Below are 22,666 nucleotides of genomic sequence, written 5' to 3' on the forward strand. Positions count from 1 at the left end.
GTTTTTGTATCCTCATCTGAGAGCAGAGGAATGCAAGTTAAGATAACCTGATTCCAGCGGTGTCGCTTAATTTACTGGGTGCAGCAGTTGTGTTATAATCAGAGATTTCTCTGCTGTAAATGTGGCAGAGCTCACAAAGTTAATCCTCCCATACCTCTGATTATCAATTTTCTGTGTGCATTTTATATTGACAGTAAGTTTCTAATCAGTGCTGGGGACGTGGTTGGACTAGGATGTACTTGGGCAGCTTGCCTGACAGTGATAATCTCCTGCTGAGAAAGAACTGATTGTATTGAAACAGAAGCACACAGCCTAATAAGTGACACATCGCTGTAATCAGTGCCTCAGCCCCTACCTCATGTTGCCCTCAGATTACATATCAAAAACCTGCTGACCGATTCCCTTTAATCCCTTCACAACATCTGATATAAGCTTATGTCATGGTCGAGAAGGGGTTCCCTCAAAATGACATAAATTATCTCATGGCGATCATGCGGGCACACGAGTTGTGCCCGCAGGTTCGACAGCCGAGCTCTGGCTGTCACAGCCAGAAGTGGTGCCGCACATCCATGGGCTATTTAACCCCCTAAATACCATGATTGATAGTGATCGCAGCATGTAGAAGGAAATTGTACCATTTATTTTCTCCTATTATACCCTTTTGAAAATTAAAAAACCTGGGGCCAAAGTAACATTTTAGTGGAAAAAATTGTAATTTTCCATTTACTCAGCCTAATGTTATACAATTCTGTGAATCACCTGAAGATTAAAAATGCTCAATACAGCCCTAGATGAATTTCTCAAGAGGTGTAGTTTCCCAAGTGGGGCCACTTGTGGGGGTTTCTGCTGTTTTGGCATGTCAGGGGCTCTTCAAATGTGACATGGCAGCCGCAATCTATTGCAGCCAAAATTGAGCTTCAGAATTCAGTTGGCGCTCCTTCCCTTTCGAGACCTGCCGTGTGCCCAAACAGCAGTTTTCCCCCACATATGGGGTATCATTGTACTCAGGACAAATTGCACAAAAAATTGCATGGTCCATTTTCTCCTTTAACCCTTGTGAAAATGAAAAATTTGGGACTGAAGCAACATTTTTGTGGGAAAAAAAGTTTTTTTTTTCATTTTTATAGCTCAACGTTATAAAATTTTGTGACGCATCTGTGGATTCAATGTGCTCCCCACACATCTAGGTAAGTTCCTTAAGCGGTGTAGTTTCGAAAATGAGTTCACTTGTGGGGGCATTCCACCGTTTAGGCACATCAGCGGCTCTCCAAACCCGACATGGCGTTTACTCTCTCTATTCCTGACAATTTTGCGTTCCAAAAGTCAAATGGCGCTCCTTCCCTTCCGAGCCTGCGGTGCACCCAAACAGTTTTCCACCACATATGAGGTATCTGCGCACTCAGGAGTAATTGCTCAATAAATTGAATGGTCTATTTTCTCCTAATACCCTTTGAAAATGCAAATTGTGAGGCTAAATCAACGTTTTCATGGGAAAAAGGAAATTTTTAATTTTTTTCCTTTCACATTGCTTTAATTCCTGTGAAGCACCTGAAGGGTTAATAAACTTCTTGGGTGTTTTAACCAATTTGAGGTGTGCATTTTTTAAAATGGTCACTTTGGGGTATTTTCTGTCATATAGGCCCCTCAATGTCACTTCAAATGTGATGTGGTCCCTAAAAAAATTTGGTTTTGTAAATTGTGTTGGAAAATTGAGAAATCGCTGGTCAACTTTTAACCCTTCTAACTTCCTAGCAAAAAAAAAAAAATAAATAAAAAATTGTGCTGATGTAAAGTAGACATGTGGGGAATGTTATTTATTAACTATTTTGTGTGATGTAACTCTCTGATTTAAGGGCATAAAAGTAAAAAGTTTGAAAATTGGGAAATGTTCAAAATTTTCGCCGATATTCCGATATTTTCACAAATAAGTACAAACACTATCAGCTTAAATTTACCACTAACATGACGTACAAAACGTCATGAAAGAACAGTCTCAGAATCAGTGGGATCCGTTGAAGCGTTCATGAGTTATTGCCATATAAAGTGACACTGGTTGGAATTGTAAAATTTGGCCTGGTCAGGAAGGTGAAAACAGGCCTGGGGTGAAGGGGTTAAAGGGGCCAATTCTCCTCTTATTGGACTAGTGGAGAATAACTTTTTGACATTCATAGAGTCATTGGGGCATCAAGATATATTACATATACGATAGTGGGTTTAACCTCAAAAGACATAAAGTGCTTCTTCTCCAGGAGACTCTTCCCCGTTCGTTGAAGCTCTTCATACTTTCCCCGATGCCGGTCGATCTCTCTCTTGTATTCCTCGTGCCGTTTAATCAGCTGCTCTGCCCCGGCCAGATCACTTGTCAGCTCCTCAGATATCATTAGCGCATGAATCTCTCTTTCCCAGACTCTGTTAATGTGGGAGAGATCAACATGAGCAATATATCATCAATGCAAACTCAGCAGACATTTCTACAAAACTGAAAATGGCCAAAATCTGTGCAGGTAATAAAAACTAAAAAATTTCCTATTCATTAGTAAATCATAAATTAGAACGGTAGCTTCCCTTCATCTGTTACCAGGTTTTTGCTACCTAATCTGACAGCAGCATGATGTAGAGACAGAGACCCTGATTCCAGCAATGTGTCAATTACTGCACTGCTTTCTGTAGCCTTGATGGAATCATTGGTATCATCAGGAGATTATCACTAGAGGACTAGTAAAACTGCTGACATGTAGTCCTCCTCATACATGAGCTCGGTATAACTCCGCCTTCACCACTGATTGGTAGCAAGCTACCAATCTGTGGTGTGGGCGGGTTGTACAGAGCTCAGCATTCAGACATCTGCTAGATCTGCAGCAGAAAAAAAAGTGATTTTATCAAAACTAAAGGAAGTAGCCCAGAAAGAGATGCATCACGGGAATCAGTGTCTCTGTCCCTATATCATGCTGCTCTCAGATTGCATAGCAAAAACTTGGTGGTAAATACCCTTTAATCATTGCATTCACTGTACCCCGGAGTCAGTATTTAGTACCCTAATAGACAAAAGCTGCACCCCACACTTTAATAGTGCACGCTTTACTTACTAAAGTAATCAATCCCTTTTTCCTGCCTGTGCACTTACATGAGCTCGCCACATTCGCTGAAATACATCTGCACTTGTTCAGCTTGGGTCAGTTTTTCTTTCCTTTCTTGGGATTTGGTTATTAGATTTCCCCAGCTCTTGGCCACTTCTTCCAGTCTCTCAGCCACCTTCTTCTGCACCGGAGGGTGTAGCTGACATACAGACTGTCCCTGTTTAATGACTTGATCCATTTCTTTTTTAATGGCCGCCAGATCCCTCTGTAATAAAATGTTACTACTACATTAAATATAATTGGTATGGAGAAACTTAATAATGAGACAAGCAAATATTGTAAGGTTCTGGAGAACATGATCATGCCAACACATCACTGACGTCTGCCTCCATCGCAGCCACTGATGGGCACCAACAAGGGCATCGAGATTATATCCTTGAGTAGCTTAATGGTTTGTTGCCCATTTAATGTTTGGTCCAATTGTGTGTTTAAATTTTCAACGTGAACAGCCAATATAGGAGAGGATAAAATTCCCTAGAACCTCCTAACGGGTGGACATGGCAGCAGCGTACCAGACAACAGTGCTGATGCTGCAGTAAGAACCTGACAGGAGCAAGATTACCGTATATTGTTTAGCTTCCTTTCAAGGAACAGTATTGTTTCATATCAATTCTACATCAAATTGCTGAGATCTGTTACCAAATTTCACCATACAAACTGTATACATTGCAAAACTGATCTCCTATACTGGATGATGCAGTTGTATTTGCTTTGAAAATTTATGTCAAAATGGTTAAATAATTCTGATATTAGGATGAGCATTTGGTGACTCCGGCACGAGAGTCAGCTAATGAGTCAAAGTGTATTCAGTCTCCGCGTACCCAACCTGACTGAAAGCTGCAGCTTGTATCGAACTGTGAGAGATCCAAGCAGGGAGGAGGGACACTGAGGAGCTAGGTGGATAGACATGGAATAGTACTTTTACAAAGGATTATACAGTTGTTTTTATGTTTATTTTCATAGTAAGTACAACATACTTATGTCACAGAACTGTTTAATAATGCAAGTAGTTTATATTGTGAAATCTGGTGACAGATTTGCTTAACTGTGGAATTGGAGAATAATGTCATGAATGACCATCATACAACAGCCTGTATGGAAATAAAACCTAGTTATCAAAAGGGTTGTCCAGATCAAAAGTTCTGCACTCACTCTGTGTGACCAGAGGCTGCCGTATTATGACAGCATGCAGAATGACTACAGACTTTTGTCCTAAGCCTGGACAACCCCTTTAAATGGTCTACACCAGTGATGGCGAACCTTTTAGAGACTAAGTGCCCAAACTGAAATCCAAAACCCACTTAGTTCTCGCAAAGTGCCCTGAATACAGAAGTTTTAGATTAGAAAAACAACTCATACATTAGTGCGCTATAGTCAATATCAAAGAGCTTGTAAGCGCTGCACTCTAAGCCTAAGATACTAGCCAATAATTGTAGTGAAGGTCTGTTCTTGAGAATGGAGAGGATTTTTAATCTAAAATAAAATTGTAAAGTTGTTTGTTTTTTACAACCTCTTTGCAATTGTAACCCTTTATCATGATGAGAACAAACCCTTTAAGGCAGGGATATCAAACTCAAATACACAGAGGGCCAAGGTTAAAAGCTTGCAGAAAGTTGCAGGCCAACCTTGATATTTGTAACAGCAGTAAAAAGCATATGGCCAATGGCCTAATTTAAATAGGTAATAACAAAGAATAAAAAAAAACCTTGAATAAAACAAATAAAGTATGATGCAAACAAAAGTGCTCCCAAACACAGTATGATACCCCAACAGTGAACTCCTCCACACGCACAGTATGATGACCCTACTGTACCCTCTCCCTCAGTTCCCCCAATAAAGAATGGTGACCCCATCACAGTATGATTCTCCAACTGTAATCCCCACACAGCCCACCATACAGTATAATGGCTCCACATAGACCTCCATACAGTGTAATAGCCCCCACATAGTCCTGCATAAAGTGTAATGGGCTCCACATAGTGCTCCATGCAGTATAATGGGCCGACATGATGCTCCATACTGCATAGTGGCCCCACACGATGCTTCATACTGTATAATGGCCCCACATGATTCTCCATACTGTATAATGGCCCGACATGATGCTCCATATTGCATAATGGCCCCACACGATGCTCCATACTGTATAATGGCCCCACGTGATTCTCTATACTGTATAATGGCCCGACATGATGCTCCATATTGCATAATGGCCCCACACGATGCTCCATACTGTATAATGGCCCCACGTGATGCTCCATACTGCATAATGGCCCCACACGATGCTCCATACTGCATAATGGCCCCACACGATGCTCCATACTGTATAATGGCCCCATGTGATTCTCCATACTGTATAATGGCCCGACATGATGCTCCATATTGCATAATGGCCCCACACGATGCTCCATGCTGTATAATGGCCCCACGTGATTCTCCATACTGTATGATGGCCTCATACAATGTTCCATACTGTATAATGACCCCACACGATGCTCCATACTGTATAATGACCCCACACGATGCTCCATACTGTATAATGGCCACACGTGACGCCTCATACTGTATAATGGCCCCATGTGACGTTCCTTATTGTATGATGGCCCCACGGGATGCTCCATACTGTATAATGTGCTCACATCGTGCTCCATACAGTATAATGGCCTCACAATAAATAAAATTAAATACAGTATATACTCGTGAATAAGCCAACCTGAGTATAAGCCGAGGCACCTAATTTTGACACGAAATCATCATTATTATTGACTCTAGTATAAGCCAGGTATGCATTGTCTCATAATGTTGTGTTTAGGGGTCTGCAATTCGCTAAGTAGTCAACCTTTCTGGTTTCGTGGTTGCTTAGCTAACTTCCCGTAATCCTCCGCGGTGACCGAATCATAACACCCTATTCTGGTATGCATGGTTTCTCATCCCCATCCTTGTCTGCATGGCTCCTTATCCCCATCCTTCTCTGCATATCCCCATCCTTCTCTGCATGGCTCCTTATTCCCATCCTCGTCTGCATATCCCCATCCTTCTCTGCATGGCTCCTTATCCCCATCCTTGTCTGCATGGCTCCTCATCCCTATCCTGGTATGCTGGTTCCTCATCCCTATCCTTGTCTGCATGGTTCCTCACCCCTATTCTGGTATGCTGACTCCTCATCCCTATCTTTATATGCATGGCTCCTTATCCCCATCCCTGTCTACATAGCTCCTCATCCTTGTCCTGGTATGCATGGCTCCTTATGACCATATTTGTATGCATGGCTCCTCATCCCTGTCCTGGTATACATGGTTCCTCATCCCTATCATTGTATGTAAGGCCCCCATAATAAAAGCATTAAAAAAAATCCTATTTACCTTCCCTGCGCGCCCTCGCAGCATCTTGTTCCGGTGCCAGCAGCTCCTGCGGCCAGCCGATCATGTGTCCCCGCTCATTAAGGGAATGAATATTCACTCCACGCCTATGGGAGTGGAGAGAGGTGACTATTCATTTCCTTAATGAGCGGGCACTCTTGACAGCCCAGCAGCTGCTGGAAGTCGGCGGCTGCAGCTGAAACTGTGCGAGCTATAAGAGATGAATATTCATTGCCAGTGCAGTGAATATTCATTTCTCTTTAGCAGCGGGCACAGTTACAGCCGCAGCCGCCGGCTCCTGCCTCCTGCGACCCGCTGCTCCACCACTCCCCCTCCCCCGCCGTCTTCTAGTTTTGAGGAGATGGTGCATGCCCAACAGGAGGGCTCTGCATGCCCCCTCTGGCACGCGTGCCATAGGTTCACCACCACTGGTCTACACCAATACAAAATTACTTACAGTAATATAAAGGCGAAGTAACTATTATAAATGTAAGTAGTTACGTCAAGATTGACTAAAGATGGAATTTGTCAGTAAAAGTCACTCACTTCAAAACCCTCATGTTGGCTTATCAAAGTCTGCACCCCCATCAGGTCATAACCATAGTCATCCGTGTTCACCATGACTTCTTTCTCTTGTATCCAGCAGAGTAATTCATCAACCTCATGATCAAATTGATGGACCTGCTGAGCTTTGGCCAAAATCTAATAATAAATAAGAGAAGTTGAAAAGGAAACACTTGTAACATCAGTTCTCATACATTAAAAAACATTTCTCCAAAATATAAAACACCATAGTGCTTATGCAATAAAAAGGGGTCTTAGCTCCATCCTATCCATTCAAGAAGAAAAGTAAGTTTACCCATAATCTGAAAAGCGGCATTCACTAAATAGTTTTCATCAAAACTATTGGCATTTTTTACATCAGTCCCAGCTATGAATAAGGACTGTTAACCCAAAACACGTAACCTTATGGATTCTTGATCTTTTTTCTATCTTTTTCTCACCATGTTTTTAATTGCACAGTAAAATTTATGCTTTAACATTTCCCCAGTGGTGCTGGAGACAAATCCTCAGGGACCCGTCTTCCATTTCGGACTTGGATACCAGCCTGGTGAGTTCCTACACTCCCTGCAGCTCATCTTGACCAAACAAGGTCTACCATGGTTCCTATGTGAGTACAAGTGTTTTTCACACTGAATTGCCCACCCTTGTAAGTGAGCCTATTACCTTTTTTCCCTTCCCTACCCAGGGCCGGCGTCAGCACCCGGCGGACCTGGGCAAGTGCCGGAGCCCTGGCAAGACGGGGGGGGGGCCCAGTGGATGCTAAGCTTATAATAAAGCTGGACCTTTTTAAAGAGGCTAAGGTTCCTGTAATTATATAAAGCACATACGGTACCTTAGCACGGTTTTCGATTGACTGACAGAGGGAATCCCAAGTGCGGTTCACCTCCTCTGCTTTCTTCTTTATTCCTTCAGCCTGGCCGTGAGACTCTTTCAGCAGTCCTGATGCCAACTCATTTAGAGACCACACTTTGCTTTTACCCAAAGTCTCTACTTCCTTGACAAAGTTCTCAAACTGTTTCTCTAAGACCTGTAAAGAGAAAAGGGAAAACACATAACCAGAAAATCTAAAGGTGTGTTTCCACTGACAAGTAACCATTTACCTCCAAGAACTTACCTCTCTATTCTGCAGTCCCTCCCCAATACTTGTGCAGACCCTGAGATATGTATGGTAGGCAATCCATACCAAAAAGTAATATACCGCCTGAACAACCACTCAGCTATGCTTTACTGCAGTGTTACAGCCAGCAGGTGGCAGAGTAGTTCTAGAGGACACTGGCGAAAGGCGCCACAAATGCAAAACAGAAAAACGACAACTACACAATAGTAGAAATACAATTTCCTGCATTATAATTAGAGATGAGCGAATTTGTTTGGATTCAGTTCCGAACATGATCGGATTTGAATATTGTTTTTGTAATATATGTCAAACATAGCCGAACCTCATTAGAGTCAATGGGAATAAAAAATTACCGAATATGTTCGGAATCGATCATAAGTCATACATTCGGCACGAATATTGTTTGAATATGGCCCGAATATGTCAAAATCAGATTCGGGGACAAAATCCAAACAAATTCACTCATCTCTAATTATAATATACAGTAGATAATAGAGATGAGCGAATCGCTTTCTGCAACCCCAATCCACTGGCCAGGTCGGTGCTCTCTGGCCATGGACAGGAGGATTTCCTCACCCTCCCGGATCAAAGGCTTGGCTTATTGTTAGCCAGTCAGGCGAGTCATCACCCATGCACCTGGCTGGAGAATAAAATGAGACCTGATGCTAGGCCGGAAAATCAAATGCTGCGTTGGGGAACTCGGAACTAAAGAAATTCGTGGAGCTTCTGTACATGATCCGACAGCACTGGTTTGGGTTGCACAAAGCGATCCGTTCATCTCTAGTAGATATTAATGATAGATGCTTTACCTGTCACACCCTAAAGGGTTTGTCTCGTCTTCTGCCTTTAGGGACACCCCGCTATCCAGCTTCCCAGCTCCCTGTTTGTTGGGGACAACGCACTCTTGATGACTGACAGTTCGAACCAACGGCATGGCTGCGCCACTGGCCCAAACTGCGTGCTGTCCCATTCTGCAAGCAGAGGTAACATTGCCCCTGCAGGATTGGAGGAGGAGTGCAGAGGCACTGAAGCTTCAAAGCAGCACATGTAAACTCCATAGCAAAGACCTTACATAGGAAACCGGCCGCCGCTGACAAGCTGCAAAGGTTTCCAGTAACCTGGGCAATGAGCCGGACACTATAGCATTAATATCGCTAAAGATTGGGAACTTTAAAAGGAAGTAAATTGCAAAGTGGCTAGTTTTTACACCCACTTTTCAATTTTACCCATCTAAGTAAAAGGCAAACCCCTATAAGCAAATTCTGTGTATTCTTAATACAGCACAATGATTCCTGCAGGCGATTAACACACGCTCCTTTACCTTAAAGCTTTCCACATCTTGTCCAAAGTCATCAGATTCAGCCGTAGTCTTCTTGCTAAGCAGCCAGGCCTCGACGGTATCGGCTTCTTTTAGATACTGGAACAGCTGATATTGCTGCTGTAAGTGACCTCTGCGCACCTCGGCTTTCTCCAGCAGGGAGTGATATTCCCTCAGAACTGACTGTAGTTTTGGGATCACTGTGGAACTACAAGAGACATTGTTGGCAGCAGATTTTTCAGGATACTCTCCAAGCATGTGATAACAGAGCTTCTTTATTCAGGAACAATATATGATAAGTTTAATAGATCAGGAATAAATCATTTGTATGTCTCTATCTGTGCAGCATCTACAGCATGCTGCTTCTCTTATACACAGACACAAGAAAAACAGGAAATACAGTCACATGTTCTCCCTGTTTGAGCCTCTGGGAGTTTTTTATTTTAACTTTATAAACAGCATACAAATCTAGCAACTGAACACTCAGACAGGAATGAAGTTGTTGCACCAAACATATTCCAACACCCCAACTCAACAACTACTTATCCTGTTAGTCCCATTGCGGTTCTGAAGTGCACGAACTTGGCTCTTTATAATGGCTTTGTCATACCATCAGCTATCATCTTGTCAGACTCGCAATAAACAAACTCGAGTACACCACATTCCACTAAGTCACGTAAGTGGTGATGTTTTACTTCAATGTGCTTAGTCTTTGCACTAATCTTCTCACTGCTGGCAAGTTTAAAACATCCTTGGTTTTCCTCATAGATAACTGTTGGTTGAGCTAATGGCTTGCCAAAATCTTCCAAAAGTAGTTTCAACCAAATTACTTCTTGACTTGTGGAGTACCCCCACGGGGCCTGGGGGTACTCGGTACCGGGCCCATCAACTTCAATGGGGGACGGTGTCACGGCGGCGGCGACCCGGTCCGTGGCCCAGAGGCATCCAGTAATAAAATAAGGGAAAGTTGTGTGGTATTTATGTGGTAAAAATGAAAGCAAAGTTTATAGATGTTTAAATACGTGACGCCACCTCTGGTATTCTGGTCAGAGGTGACCAGCGCTGCGGTGTTGTTCCCCTGAGACTGTTGGTGTGTCGTAGCTGAGGTAAAAATAGCTCTCCACAGGTAGAGCAATAGTCCCAGAGTAAAGATGTTAGATTAATAGTTAAGATGGCTGTGAACGTTGGGGTGCAGAGAAATGAGAGAAAGACACACAGAGGTGCAGTTTCTTTATCTTTTACTGGTAATTGGCTGTGATCCGGAGTACCACATACAGGTGATGGAATGAGTCCGGCTCGCCTGGGGGCATTCAGGGGATCCACCTTGCCAGGTGGGGATTTAGGACCTTCCTTCTGCGCTTTGTGTGTGGGTCTCCGCTGTTTATAACTATGCTGCAACCCTCAATTGTGTGATGATTTCACTAACCTGTACGGCTGTCAGCATGAGCCTATTCCACAGGTACCGTCCTTTTCACCGTCGGCCCCGGGCTCCTTATCTGCGGTCGTGCCCTCAGGTGTTCAATGTTGCACAGGAATTTACAATTTCATATTCTGTGATCAGGGCGTAAAGCTCCTGACACCAAGGTCTCTGACGTCCCTTTTCTCCCTATTAGCGCTTCGCTCAGGGGTCTGCTATATGCAGTATTTTAGCTTTCCAGAGCCTCTCCGTCTCTGCTCGTGTCCTTTCCTTCTTCACAGATCAGCTGCCTGTCTTGAACTGACAGGATCTTCCAGAAAGATCTTTTTACCTCACGTTTTAACTGCCTTGTTATTTTCTCACAGCTGCTCTCGTTTCCATGACAACCCCCTCAGCTGACTTCTAGCGGACTCACCAACCCCCTCTGCTGGCCAGAATTTATAAGGCATCTCCCTTTTCTGACCTGCAGCAGGAATTGTGATTTAATCTATTACCTGGCATGGGGGTCCCTTTCTGCCTCCAAGCATGACTTCACCTCTTAGAGGGAGGCAATGTCATTATGACAACCGGACTCTGGGGTGTCACACTTGCATAAGCAGCAGACATATATTCTGTATAAGATAATGCGACTGACACTTGTTTTCTGCTGGACCAAGAAATTGAATTTTCTACTAACTTGAACAAGAAGCCACTTGTTGATTTCTGGTCACTTGAATCTCCAGCCCAATCTGCATCCACATAACCTCTGAGAAGTGAGATCTCCTGATGCAGATATCTTAAGATTTATCCTTTGAGTTTCTTTAAGAATTCTGTTAATTGCATTCCTGTCTCTTTGGCAACGGCTTGCTTACACGTCGGCAGAGAATTCCGACTGTGACTGTGATATCCGAACAAATTGTGGTTGCTATGTATAGAAGCCCCCCAACTGCTGGTCTGTAACTTTCATTGTTGGGTAACAGATCTTCTTCTCCTTCCAACTTTAAGTAGGACAGAGCCATCGGTGTTGACGAACCTCTGGCTTTTGACATTCCAAACTGGTTTAGTATCGCAGAAATTTTAGAACTTTGGATTCCCAAATAATATGTCACATTTCCAAGGTACTTAGTCTCAAAGTGCTGGTTGATAATTTCACCTAGCTTTGCAATTTCCTTTTCACCTTGATGACCCATGTTTATGTGGCGCCCCCAGGAGTATGGCCGCCACAGTGGCTTTGCCTTCCTCCAGGGAGGGTAATGCCAGGCTTGGAAGCAGTGAAGGGTCTCTCTCGCAGTTAACCTATACATGCAACACAGTTCCACTCCAGGCCAGCAGGGGGACTCTGAACCGGATTTGAAGGGAGGAATGTTCTCTGAGGGCCAAAAGGAAGGAGTGGTCAGTTAGTGTGAGGAGGGTGAAGTGTACAGACGTGTGGAGAGAAGCTGGAGGATGAACTGAGGAAAGAGAGCTCCCTCACAGCGAGAGCGCATGAACTGGAGCCTGGTCTCCACAGTTGTACGGATACTAATGGTCCTGCAACAGACACCAGAGGAGTAGGAGGCTGTAAATGCCCTACCCCATCTAAGACTCGGAGGCACAACAGCACAAAGTGAGCCAAGAGAGGAATAGCGGCTACAGCTGTCTGCCATACGAGGAGTGCTAGTAGAAGAGAATTAGGAGGAACTTCAGTGTAACTTAGTACTAGGAGTACTTCACTCAAATAAGCGCTAAGAAGGAGACTGCACAGCCCATCTGCTGAGAGAGAATCCCTGAGCTGCTTCCAGGCTAGCCTGCTCCAGTACCATCTGTAATCAGGACCCTGGACTGCATTTATCAAGTAAAGGTACAGAAATTGCACCCCGCTGTGTCTTTGTCTGCTTCCTACCCTTCCGGCACTACTACATCCCCATGCCAACCACATCTACACTGCCCTGGGACTACAGCTTCACCTGTAGGGAGCTTTTACTTCTTTGCTGCACCATACCATCAGTCCCAGTGGATCTGCATGCAGCGTCGGCTTAACATCTCACTTGCCGAACACCACAGGTGGCGTCACGAACTATTCCATTAACTACATTCCACCATTCAATCTCCCCTAATACTTGGGCGCCCAGGGCCACGAACCAGGTCACCGCTGCTGTGACACATCCCGCTGACACCGGCCCGGTACCGAGTACCCCACAGCCCTGGGAGGGCGACCCATTTACATCATCTACATATAGGAGAACATACATCCACTCCTTCGTTACATTTTTCTTATACAAACATGGATCAGCTTGAGATCTTTTAAATCCTACATCCATCAAAACTTTGTTCATTTTCGAGTTCCAAGCTCTTGCCGACTGCTTAAGTACATACAGAGATTTTTGCATTTTACAAACAAGGTGCTCTTCACTCTTTTTAATATATCCCTCGGGTTGGCTCATGTACAACTCTTCTTCAATGTCACCATGTAGGAAGGCTGTTTTGATGTCAAAATGTCTCAGTGTCATCTGCTGAACTGCAGTTACGGACATAAAAGTTCTGAATGTGGTTTGCTTCGCAACTGGAGAAAATGTAGCATCATAATCTTCACCATACTTTTGCGAGCACCCTTTTGCGACCAATCTTGCCTTAAACCGGTGAACTATACCTTCTTAGTCATATTTGTTTTTGAAGACCCACTTACATCCGATAGCTCTTCTTCCTTGTGGTAGCTCAGTAAGCTCCCATGTCTGGAGTTGGTGAAGGGACTCCATCTCTTCATTAGCATCATTTATCCACTTCTGCTTCTCGTGAACAGGCAGTTTTTGCATCTGTCGCCATGACTGTGACTCTGTTTCAGGAAGTGTTCTGACCTTATAAGAAAGGTGTCTAGCTGGGATACCTTTGTTTGGCCTTTCTGATCTCCTGACTGGAGGCTGACTTGGTTCTTCTGTGTCTGTGTCACTCTGGGGTTCTGTGTCACTCTGGGACCCTAACCTGTTGGCAGCAGATTATTTAGGATACACTCCAAGTGTGTGTCAACAGAGCTTCTTTATTCAGGAACAATCAGGAACAACATATGATAAGCTTAATAGATCAGGAATAAATCATTTGTGTGTCTCTATCTGTGCAGAATCTACAGCAGGCTGCTTCTCTCATACACAGACACAGGAAAACAGGAAATACAGTCACATGCTATCCCTGTGTGAGCCTCTGAGAGTTTTTTTTTAACTTTATAAACAGCATACAAATCTAAAAAGTGTACACTCAAACAGTTGTTGCACCAAACTTATTCCAACAGACATACATAATGTACTTTACTCTGTAGCGGTTTTTATTTTTACTAAATAAACAAACAAATAATTTGGATATCACATTACGACAAATTAGGATCTAGCTGAACAGCGCAGCACTGCTGTGCAGGGAAAAACAAACAAACAAAACTGTGCACTTTACCAGAGCTGTGGTCCCTCCATTCTTAAGATCAATACCGGTCCCAGAGATAAGGACCCTACAAATAATGAAGCGAGCCTTCATTTAGACATATTTGTGATACCTTTCTGGGTTCTCGTTATCACTTTCCAAACTTTTTCCGGTTTCTTTCAGCTTGTTGATTCTTGGGGAGAAGCCTTCCAGGTCCCGTATGGTGGTATCTAATTTCCGCACTAGCGCTTGGGTGGATTCTTCATTTTTTCCACTGTCTGAAGACTTAATTATAATACCCCTCTCTGCCATCCACACTTCTGATTCTAAGAGCTGAAAATAATCACAGGCGTTTCAGGGGGTTCAGAGCAAGAATGAATACAGCAAAGTATGCAAACAAGGGGGTGCCACGTAGCTGTAGTATGATCTCAAAGGGCATATCATAACCATTAGAGATTGACTGTCGGCGTAAATTTTTAGGTGATAAATCAGTAGGAAGCATGAAAATAAAAAATATGCTTCTTTCTCCTCCTGGAGTGATCATTCATTTTAAAAAATGTCAATTCACGAGTAAAATCAGTATCGAGTGAAGAGAGATTATTACATTACTAAGATAGAAAATGACAATTGGTGCTCATAAAGCTCTATGGAGAACTGTAACTGTTGTTTCAGGAGAACTTGCAGCAGAAGGTCTGTGTCTGCCTCTAGCTCCTCCTTCCACCTGCATAGAATGTTATGAGCTCCAACTGTCATCAATTTCAGTAATGGGAAAATATGTTTTCAGAAAAGACAGGTTTCTATATATTACTGAGACAGAAGATGGCAGTCACTGCAGATATGATTCCTTGTAGACAGAAGGGAGAATGGAGAAGCTCTGCGACTAGCAGCTCCCTCCTAGGCCTTCCTCCAATCTACATTGCATCTTATTAGCAGCAACTGCCATCTCCTATCTCAATAATGCAAAAATGTGCTTTCGATGAAGACAGGCTCCCATTACTGAGATAGGAGATGACAGTTGGTGTTCATAACATTCTATGGAGAAGAGAGGAGATAGAGGCAGTCAAATATTCTGCTGTACGTTCTCCTGAAATGACAATTAGGCTGTGTGCACACGTTGCATTTTTTTTGCGTTTTCACAGTGTTTTTCTGCTGCGGAATCGCCGCAAAAACGCAAAAAAGCACATCTCATGCAATCCTACGGGATTCCGCAATGCTGTGCTAATGCTGCAGATTTTTCCGCTGCGGAATCTTTCCGCATGTGGCTATGCCCACCATGCGCAAAGTAAGCGAAAAATGTGCAGATGGTACCCAGGGTTTGGAGGAGAGGAGACTGTCCTCCAGGTCCTGGGTACCATAATCCTGTAAAAAATAGAATAAAAATATAAAAAATAGTGATATACTCACTCTCCGGCGGCCCCGGGAGTCCTTCCAGCCTCTCACCACACTCCCAGCATCTTCCGGTCCCAGTAATGCTTTGCGCGAATGACCGCAATGACGTTGCACTCTCGCGAGCGTGACGTCATTTCCGGTCCTTCGCGCAAAGCATTACTAAGACCGGAAGATGCCGGGAGCGCCGCAGAGCAGATCAGGGGCCGTCGGAAGGTGAGAATAGCAATATTTTTTATTTTTTTTATTATTTTAGCATCCTACCTATCTCATTCCAAGCAATGCTAATCGCTTGGAATGCGCAAGCATTCCGCAAGCAAAAAACGCTTGCAAAACGCTTGTTTTCCGTGGGAAAAATGAATGCGAATTCGCATGCATTTTACCCGCGGCGGGAGTGCGGAAATGTTTCGGAAATTTCCACAGCATTTCTGCAACGTGCGTACATAGCCTTACAGTTCTCCACATAACTTTTACAAGCACCAACCGTCATCTCCTATCTCAGTAATGGAAAAGTGAATTGAGAATGAACGATCAGCCGAGGAGCAGAACGAAGCAAATTTCTCTAATTAGATATCTTACAAAGTTGGTTATTTTCATGTGTATTATTGATTTATGAAATAAAAATTAAAATTACGGTTACGCTTTTAGGTTTAGTATTTCCCCAAACTTACCTCTGTCAAAAACTGTTGGGCTTCGCAGGCCTGGGTGAGTCGCTTTCGTCTCCTGTCTGCTTCAGCTTTTAAAGTTTCTGCAGCCACTTCCAGCTGGCGCAAGCGATTGTCAATCTCATGGCTGGCAAAATGGTTTCCTCTCACCAATTTCCGGCCAGTGCCCATCACCGCTTTAGTCAATGCTTCTCGACTGCTGATTTCATTTTCTAAGTTCTGCCGACCAGAAAGTGTAAATGTTCTAGGCTCGTTCTTACAATGTCTTTGCATTTTATTGCAAGATTTATTTTGCACGGTTTATGTAATGTTACCTGGTGCTTCTCTAGTAACGCCTGAGCAGTGGTCAGTGACTGTCCGCACTCCTTAGATGAGGCAAGTGGCATCTTTTCTTCGATCCATGCCAGTTCATCATCAATATCGCGGAAGAACTGATCTAATAATTTCCTGCCTTCTATAGCTGCTCTGCACTCCTGCAACGGCTCATTAAGACTCTTGTATCTGATGAAAATAAAACAGTTTTTTAAAAGGAGTCTGTCAGCCTAACGTTGAGATTTGTATTGGGACTATATCTCTGCAAATCTAGGTGCTGTCAGGTTTTTGCTGCCTCATCTGAGAGAAGCATAATGTAGAGAAAGAGACCCTGAATCCAATGATGTATCACTTATTTTACTGGGTTCAGCAGTTTTGATACAATCAGAGGTTTTAGATGTAGCATGCGGTGGGGGTGTGGTTGGACCTATTGATAGCTGCCAGTCAGTGGTGAGGGTGTGGTTGGACCTTTTGATAGTGAGTTTCCAATCAGTGGTGGGGGTGTGGTTGGACCTATTGATAGTCAGCTGCCAGTCAGTGGTGGGGGTGTGGTTGCACCTAATGATAGTCAGCTGCCAGTCAGTGGTGAGGGTGTGGTTGCACCTATTGATAGTGAGTTGCCAATCAGTGGTAGGGGCGTGGTGGGACCTATTGATAGTCAGATGTCAATCAGTGGTAGGGGCATGGTGGGACCTATTGATAGTGAATTGTTAATCAGTGGTGGGGGCGTGGTTGGACCTATTGATAGTGAGCTTCCAATCAGTGGTGGGAGCATGATTGGACCTATTGATAGCTGCCAATCAGTGGTGGGGGTGTGGTTGGACCTATTGATAGCTGCCAGTCAGTGGTGAGGGTGTGGTTGGACCTTTTGATAGTGAGTTTCCAATCAGTGGTGGGGGTGTGGTTGGACCTATTGATAGTCAGCTGACAGTCAGTGGTGAGGGTGTGGTTGCACCTATTGATAGTGAGTTGCCAGTCAGTGGTGGGGGCGTGGTGGGACCTATTGATAGTCAGATGTCAATCAGTGGTACGGGCATGGTGGGACCTATTGATAGTGAATTGTTAATCAGTGGTGGGAGCATGATTGGACCTATTGATAGCTGCCAATCAGTGGTGGAGGTGTGGTTGGACCTATTGATAGTCAGCTGCCAGTCAGTGGTGGGGGTGTGGTTGGACCTATTGATAGTGAGCTTCCACTCAGTGGCGGGGGCGTTGTTGCACCTATTGATAGTGAGTTGCCAATCATAGTGGTGGTGTGGTTGGACCTATTGATAGTGAGCTTCCAATAAGTGGTGGGGGCATGGTTGGACCTATTGATAGTGAGTTGCCAATCAATGGTGGGGGCATGGTTGGACCTATTGATAGTGAGTTGCCAAACAGAGGTGGGGGACCTATTGATAGTCAGCTGCCAGTCAGTGGTGAGGGTTTGGTTGGACCTATTGATAGTGAGCTTCCAATCAGTGGTGGGGGTGTGGTTGCACCTATTGATAGAGAGCTGCCAATCAATGGTGGTGGCATGGTTGGACCTATTGATAGTGAGTTGCCAAACAGAGGTGGGGGCGTGGTTGGACAAGGGGGTACGTGGCAGCTAGTCCAGCAGTTATAATCTCCAGCTAATGAAACACTCATTATATTAAAACAACAGCACACAGGCTAATAAGTGACACATCACTGAAATCAGTATCTCAGCCCCTACCTCATACTGCCCTCAGATTACATAGAAACCTGCTGACAAAATCCCTTTAAAATAAAATTAGAGTGTATATATTTGGAACTTCTGAATTTTTTCATTGTAATCCCAGGGGCATTTATTCCAGCGCCCCTCAAAAAATCTATGATGCTGGAATCAACTCTTTGTACGACATTGTTTTCATTTGGATGTTCACCAATTAGCCCGTTGGATTTCAGGATTAGAAAATTTGCCCCAAATATACAATTATTATCAGAATTTAATAAGTGTAAATGCTGGTATAATCAAGCCCCAAAATAAAAGCAAAAAGTACAAACTCATAACCAATAAGAAACCTGTGAATTAGAATCCGAACTCTGTCTTCTATTTCATCTGCCAGGAAGTGACCGTCCTGTCGGAATTCACGAGTTTTATCTGCCAGACCTTGGAGTCTCTCTCCGTGGCTAGTGACATTTTCTTCAAGCTCTCCAAGACTCTCAAGTGTCATGAGCTCTTTGCCTTTATTAGCAGTGTCCAGCCTGGCTTCCACTTGGTCCAACCACTTTTCAATGTCCTCTAAACTTCGCTGGAATTGCAGTGCCTGGATGATACAAGATAGAGGAGTGTCTGGCTTATAATTCATGGCATTATAATATAAAGACAAGAGCTCCACAACTGGAAAATGTTTTGGTGGTGAAGCTGACATTATTCTGTCACCTTAAAGGCAGCCTGAAGTTTGTTTGCCTTTTCTGCACATTTTTCCAACAGTTCAACCCAGAGTTCCTCCATTTCATCAAGTCTTGTTTGGATGATACCGGAAGCATAATGATTAGATTGCAGCATCTTCTCCCCATCCTGAAAAATTCAAGATCACTGAGTAAAGTGTGTGATATAAGAGGACCTAAAAAAGTGCCTTCAGGCATGTGCAGAGACATTTCATCTCCCCCTGTAAAGTAGGTCATAAGAGTATATTCACGTGACGGGGACCAAAGGTTATGATTCCACAATAACCATAATCACTCAATACAGTTTTTTAACATGTTGACTTTTTTGTTTTATTGAACTCGGACAGCTTTGGCTAAAACCAAACGTTATGGTTTCCACCACCATAAGTGTTGACAAGACATCTACTTGTGCTTGAACCAAAAAAATCACTAGGTGTCACAGGCTTTCCCCCGACGGAGCGCAGCCAGAAGATCGCAGAATCTGGTTGCTCTTACTCCGGCGCTGAGAAGAAGTATGGCGCCCCTGAGGCTCAGTCGCCACAGAGGTACTGCACCTCCTCCTGAGGTGTTGTGCCCCACCATCCAGGTAGGTTGGAGGCTCCTGACCACGTTCCAACACTTGCACCCCACACAACACAGTAGTTCAGCAAAGCCACATTGCGGCTCCCTGCTTGGAGTGTAGCAGAGCACCTTTGGTGGCTCCCTGCTTGGAACACAAAACGTGCTGGGAGGCGGGTGGAGTTGAGAATACATAAAAGAGCGGGAATGTTTAGGATTACAGGTCAGTCTGGTAGAGGAAGCCACTCAGAGAGGAGTGAGGAAAGAAGATCCCTGAGAGAGGGATGGAGGAAGGAGGTGCTGCAGCAGACCTCAGTGACCTAGGTCTGCTGGCACGGAAAAGGAAAGAAGGAGAAAGACCTTGAACTGAAACCTGATCTTCCATAAGAGAGACAGATTAGTATGGAACGAAGGAGTAAAAGGGAACAGAGGACGTGGGTTAGGAGAGAACCCTGCCTAGAAGTTCTAAGCGCAAGGCCGGGGCCCGGTCCCCGAGGTTGTATGGATGCTAATGGTCCTGCAGCAGACACCGGTGGAGTAGTGCGCTGTAAATGCACTACTCACATCTAAGACTTGGGGCACAACAGCAACTTGGATAGTGAGCCGGGACTCAAGAGTGAGGAGTCCCCGAAGCAGGCTACAGCTGTCTGCCGTACAAGTAGAGTTCTTGGGAACATCTGTCAGGAGGCACTCCAGTGTAACTCAGTACAGGAGATCTTCACACTTAAAGGCGCTATAAGAGGAGACATTCAGAAAGGTACATGTTGGCGGAGCGTTGGAAGGGAGCATTCCATCTGACCTGGAGGTTGATTGAGCCTCTGACCCGGAGGACACAGTACGGAGGCAGGCACCTGTGTGTACTACAGACTGTGAGTAAAGCTTTGGAACTACAAGCCCTGGTGTCCTCCATTGATTCTTGCGTCAACACACCCAGCACTGCTACATCTGGGTACCAGCTTCAACACTGCTTGTGCCTCTCCTCTAACTCCACATCTACACTGCTCTAGGGCTATAGCTTCACCTGTGGGGAGCTTCACCATCTTGGCTGCAACACACCACCAGCCCCAGAGGATCTGCAAGCAGCGTCGGCTTAACATCTCACTTGCCGAACACCACAGGTGGCGTCACGAACTATTCTATTCTGTACATTCTACCATTCAAACTCCCCCTATTAATTGGGCGCCCAGGACCACGGACCAGGTCCCCGCCGCTGTGACACATCCCGCCGACACCGGCCCGGGACCAAGTACCCCACTGCCCTGGTAGGGCGACCCAGAAGCACTTGTTTATTTCTTCCGGCAGAACAGGGGTTTATTGGCCATTTTAGAAATCCCTGTGCTCACAGCTGTGCTCAGTTAGCCACTCCTTTTCCCTATATAATCTAGGCTCTATTACTAATCCTCGTCAGTTAGCTATTGCTGCATGGCTAAAGGAGTGAGAGAAGTTTGTATGAGAAGGAGAGCTGGAGGAGTTATAAGCGACTATGGTTTGATTTGTATCCTTGATAATTCCTTATCCTTCTCTATTTTGGTTTCATCCTCTTCCCACACACCCTGGTGGATACCTCTGTTATATATGAGTGAATATTTAGTATGTGTGGAGTTTTAAGTTTCCCCTTGTCTTTGTTTCCCTGTTTCTTGGGTTGGTGTACTGCGGTGCACAGCAGAGCCCCTGCTTCCCTGGGGGGGGGGAAGAGAACAGAAGGAGGGCTAATATTTGCCATTTGCTTGGTCCCCAAAAGTGGATCATACGATGGAGAGCATACATTACCTATGCCAGGTAGTAAGTATTATGTGGATTGATGCAAACACTGAGGGTCAGTCTAGAAATATCAGTTTTAAGTATTTTCATGTACTTTTATGTGTCCGATTTATTCACTGCTGGTGCATTTTATTCTTGTAGTCTGTGTGGTGGAGATCGGAGGATTTTTTATTTGTATGCCCAACATACTGAAGTATCGCCATTTATATTCTAGAAGTGCTGAACTGATATTTTGTGACACGTGGGTCATGTGTGGTACTAGTGTTTTCTGCGTATTGAAACTAAATCATCCCCTGCAGTAAACAAAGGTGCGGTAAGTCGACAGCACAATGAGTTGGAGCAAGAAGAGCTGAGCAAAAAAGCTGAGATTGGCAAAAGAGTCTGTAGATTTGATAAAGTGCACCGGTATCACTAAAGTTAGCTAAAATTAACACATAGCCATCCCCGACAAGTTTAGCCTATACAGGCATCCTCAGGGAGCTGGGGCTACAATGATGTGTTGATTTTAGTAATATTTGTGCACTTTATGAAAGACAACTATCCAGATGATGCTGCACTAAGCCATGCTATAGTAAGGATGGTATAGGTCTTGAAAATAGGTAATTAGCAAAGTGGATAGGACGCTATAACGTATGAGTTTAGTTTAACGCTGTGTTCACACGTATCGTTTTTTTGCGTTTTCGGGGCGATTTTAAATGCGCGATTTTCCAGCAAAAGAAGCATCCCATGCATTCCTATGTGATTCCGCACATGCTGTGCTAATGCTCCGGATTTTTCCGCGGCGGAATTGTATCGTGGAAAAATACGCAGCATGTTCATTCTTTGTGCGGAATCGCGGGAAAATCTGCACACATAGGAATGCATTGTTCTGCTTACTTTCCGCATGTGGCTATGGCCACCATGCGAAAAGGAAGCAGTACATTTGCGGATGGTACCCACGGTCTGGAGGAGAGGTCCCTGTAAAAAATAGAATTAAAATAAAAAAAAGTCATATTCTCACCTTCCGACAAAACTTATGTTTTATGTACACGTAAGGATGTGGCGGGGACCCTCCTATGCTTTTCTCCTCTTTGGTCTACTAATTGTGTGCGATTCCCTAATGTTCATTAATGTGAATGTATTTGAAGTGTGTCTTGTACTTTAATGTAAATGTACTATGTGTTGTATATAGGATTAGGGATAGAGAATAGGAACTAGCAGTAGCTAGTGGGCACCAACTTAGGACCGTTCCAAGAGGGATCCGGGGTCTATGACTGGGGCAGGTGGAGATGAGATGGTGAAACTGGAACCTTTTCCTAATGAAACCGGACAAGGGAAT

The 22,666-nt window shown here is 44.2% G+C and overlaps 1 protein-coding gene across 1 annotated transcript in view; it reads right to left on the minus strand.

The window, feature by feature from the left end:
- SPTBN5 (spectrin beta, non-erythrocytic 5) overlaps window positions 1-22,666 on the minus strand; it is a 313,866-nt gene that overhangs the window by 33,767 nt on the left and 257,433 nt on the right. Inside the window, exons 50-59 of the mRNA XM_073586632.1 lie at window positions 19,022-19,159; window positions 18,661-18,905; window positions 16,638-16,824; window positions 16,330-16,542; window positions 14,406-14,605; window positions 9,496-9,700; window positions 7,890-8,084; window positions 7,040-7,195; window positions 3,125-3,342; window positions 2,220-2,409 (exon numbers count right to left, since the gene is read on the minus strand). Coding sequence (XP_073442733.1) covers window positions 2,220-2,409; window positions 3,125-3,342; window positions 7,040-7,195; window positions 7,890-8,084; window positions 9,496-9,700; window positions 14,406-14,605; window positions 16,330-16,542; window positions 16,638-16,824; window positions 18,661-18,905; window positions 19,022-19,159 — 1,947 coding nt within the window. The remainder of the gene's footprint in view (window positions 1-2,219; window positions 2,410-3,124; window positions 3,343-7,039; window positions 7,196-7,889; window positions 8,085-9,495; window positions 9,701-14,405; window positions 14,606-16,329; window positions 16,543-16,637; window positions 16,825-18,660; window positions 18,906-19,021; window positions 19,160-22,666) is intronic.

The sequence above is a fragment of the Dendrobates tinctorius genome, unplaced genomic scaffold, assembly GCF_039654945.1.
Source record: "Dendrobates tinctorius isolate UK_male_01 unplaced genomic scaffold, ASM3965494v1 ptg000010l, whole genome shotgun sequence".
Taxonomy (NCBI): Eukaryota; Metazoa; Chordata; class Amphibia; order Anura; family Dendrobatidae; genus Dendrobates; species Dendrobates tinctorius.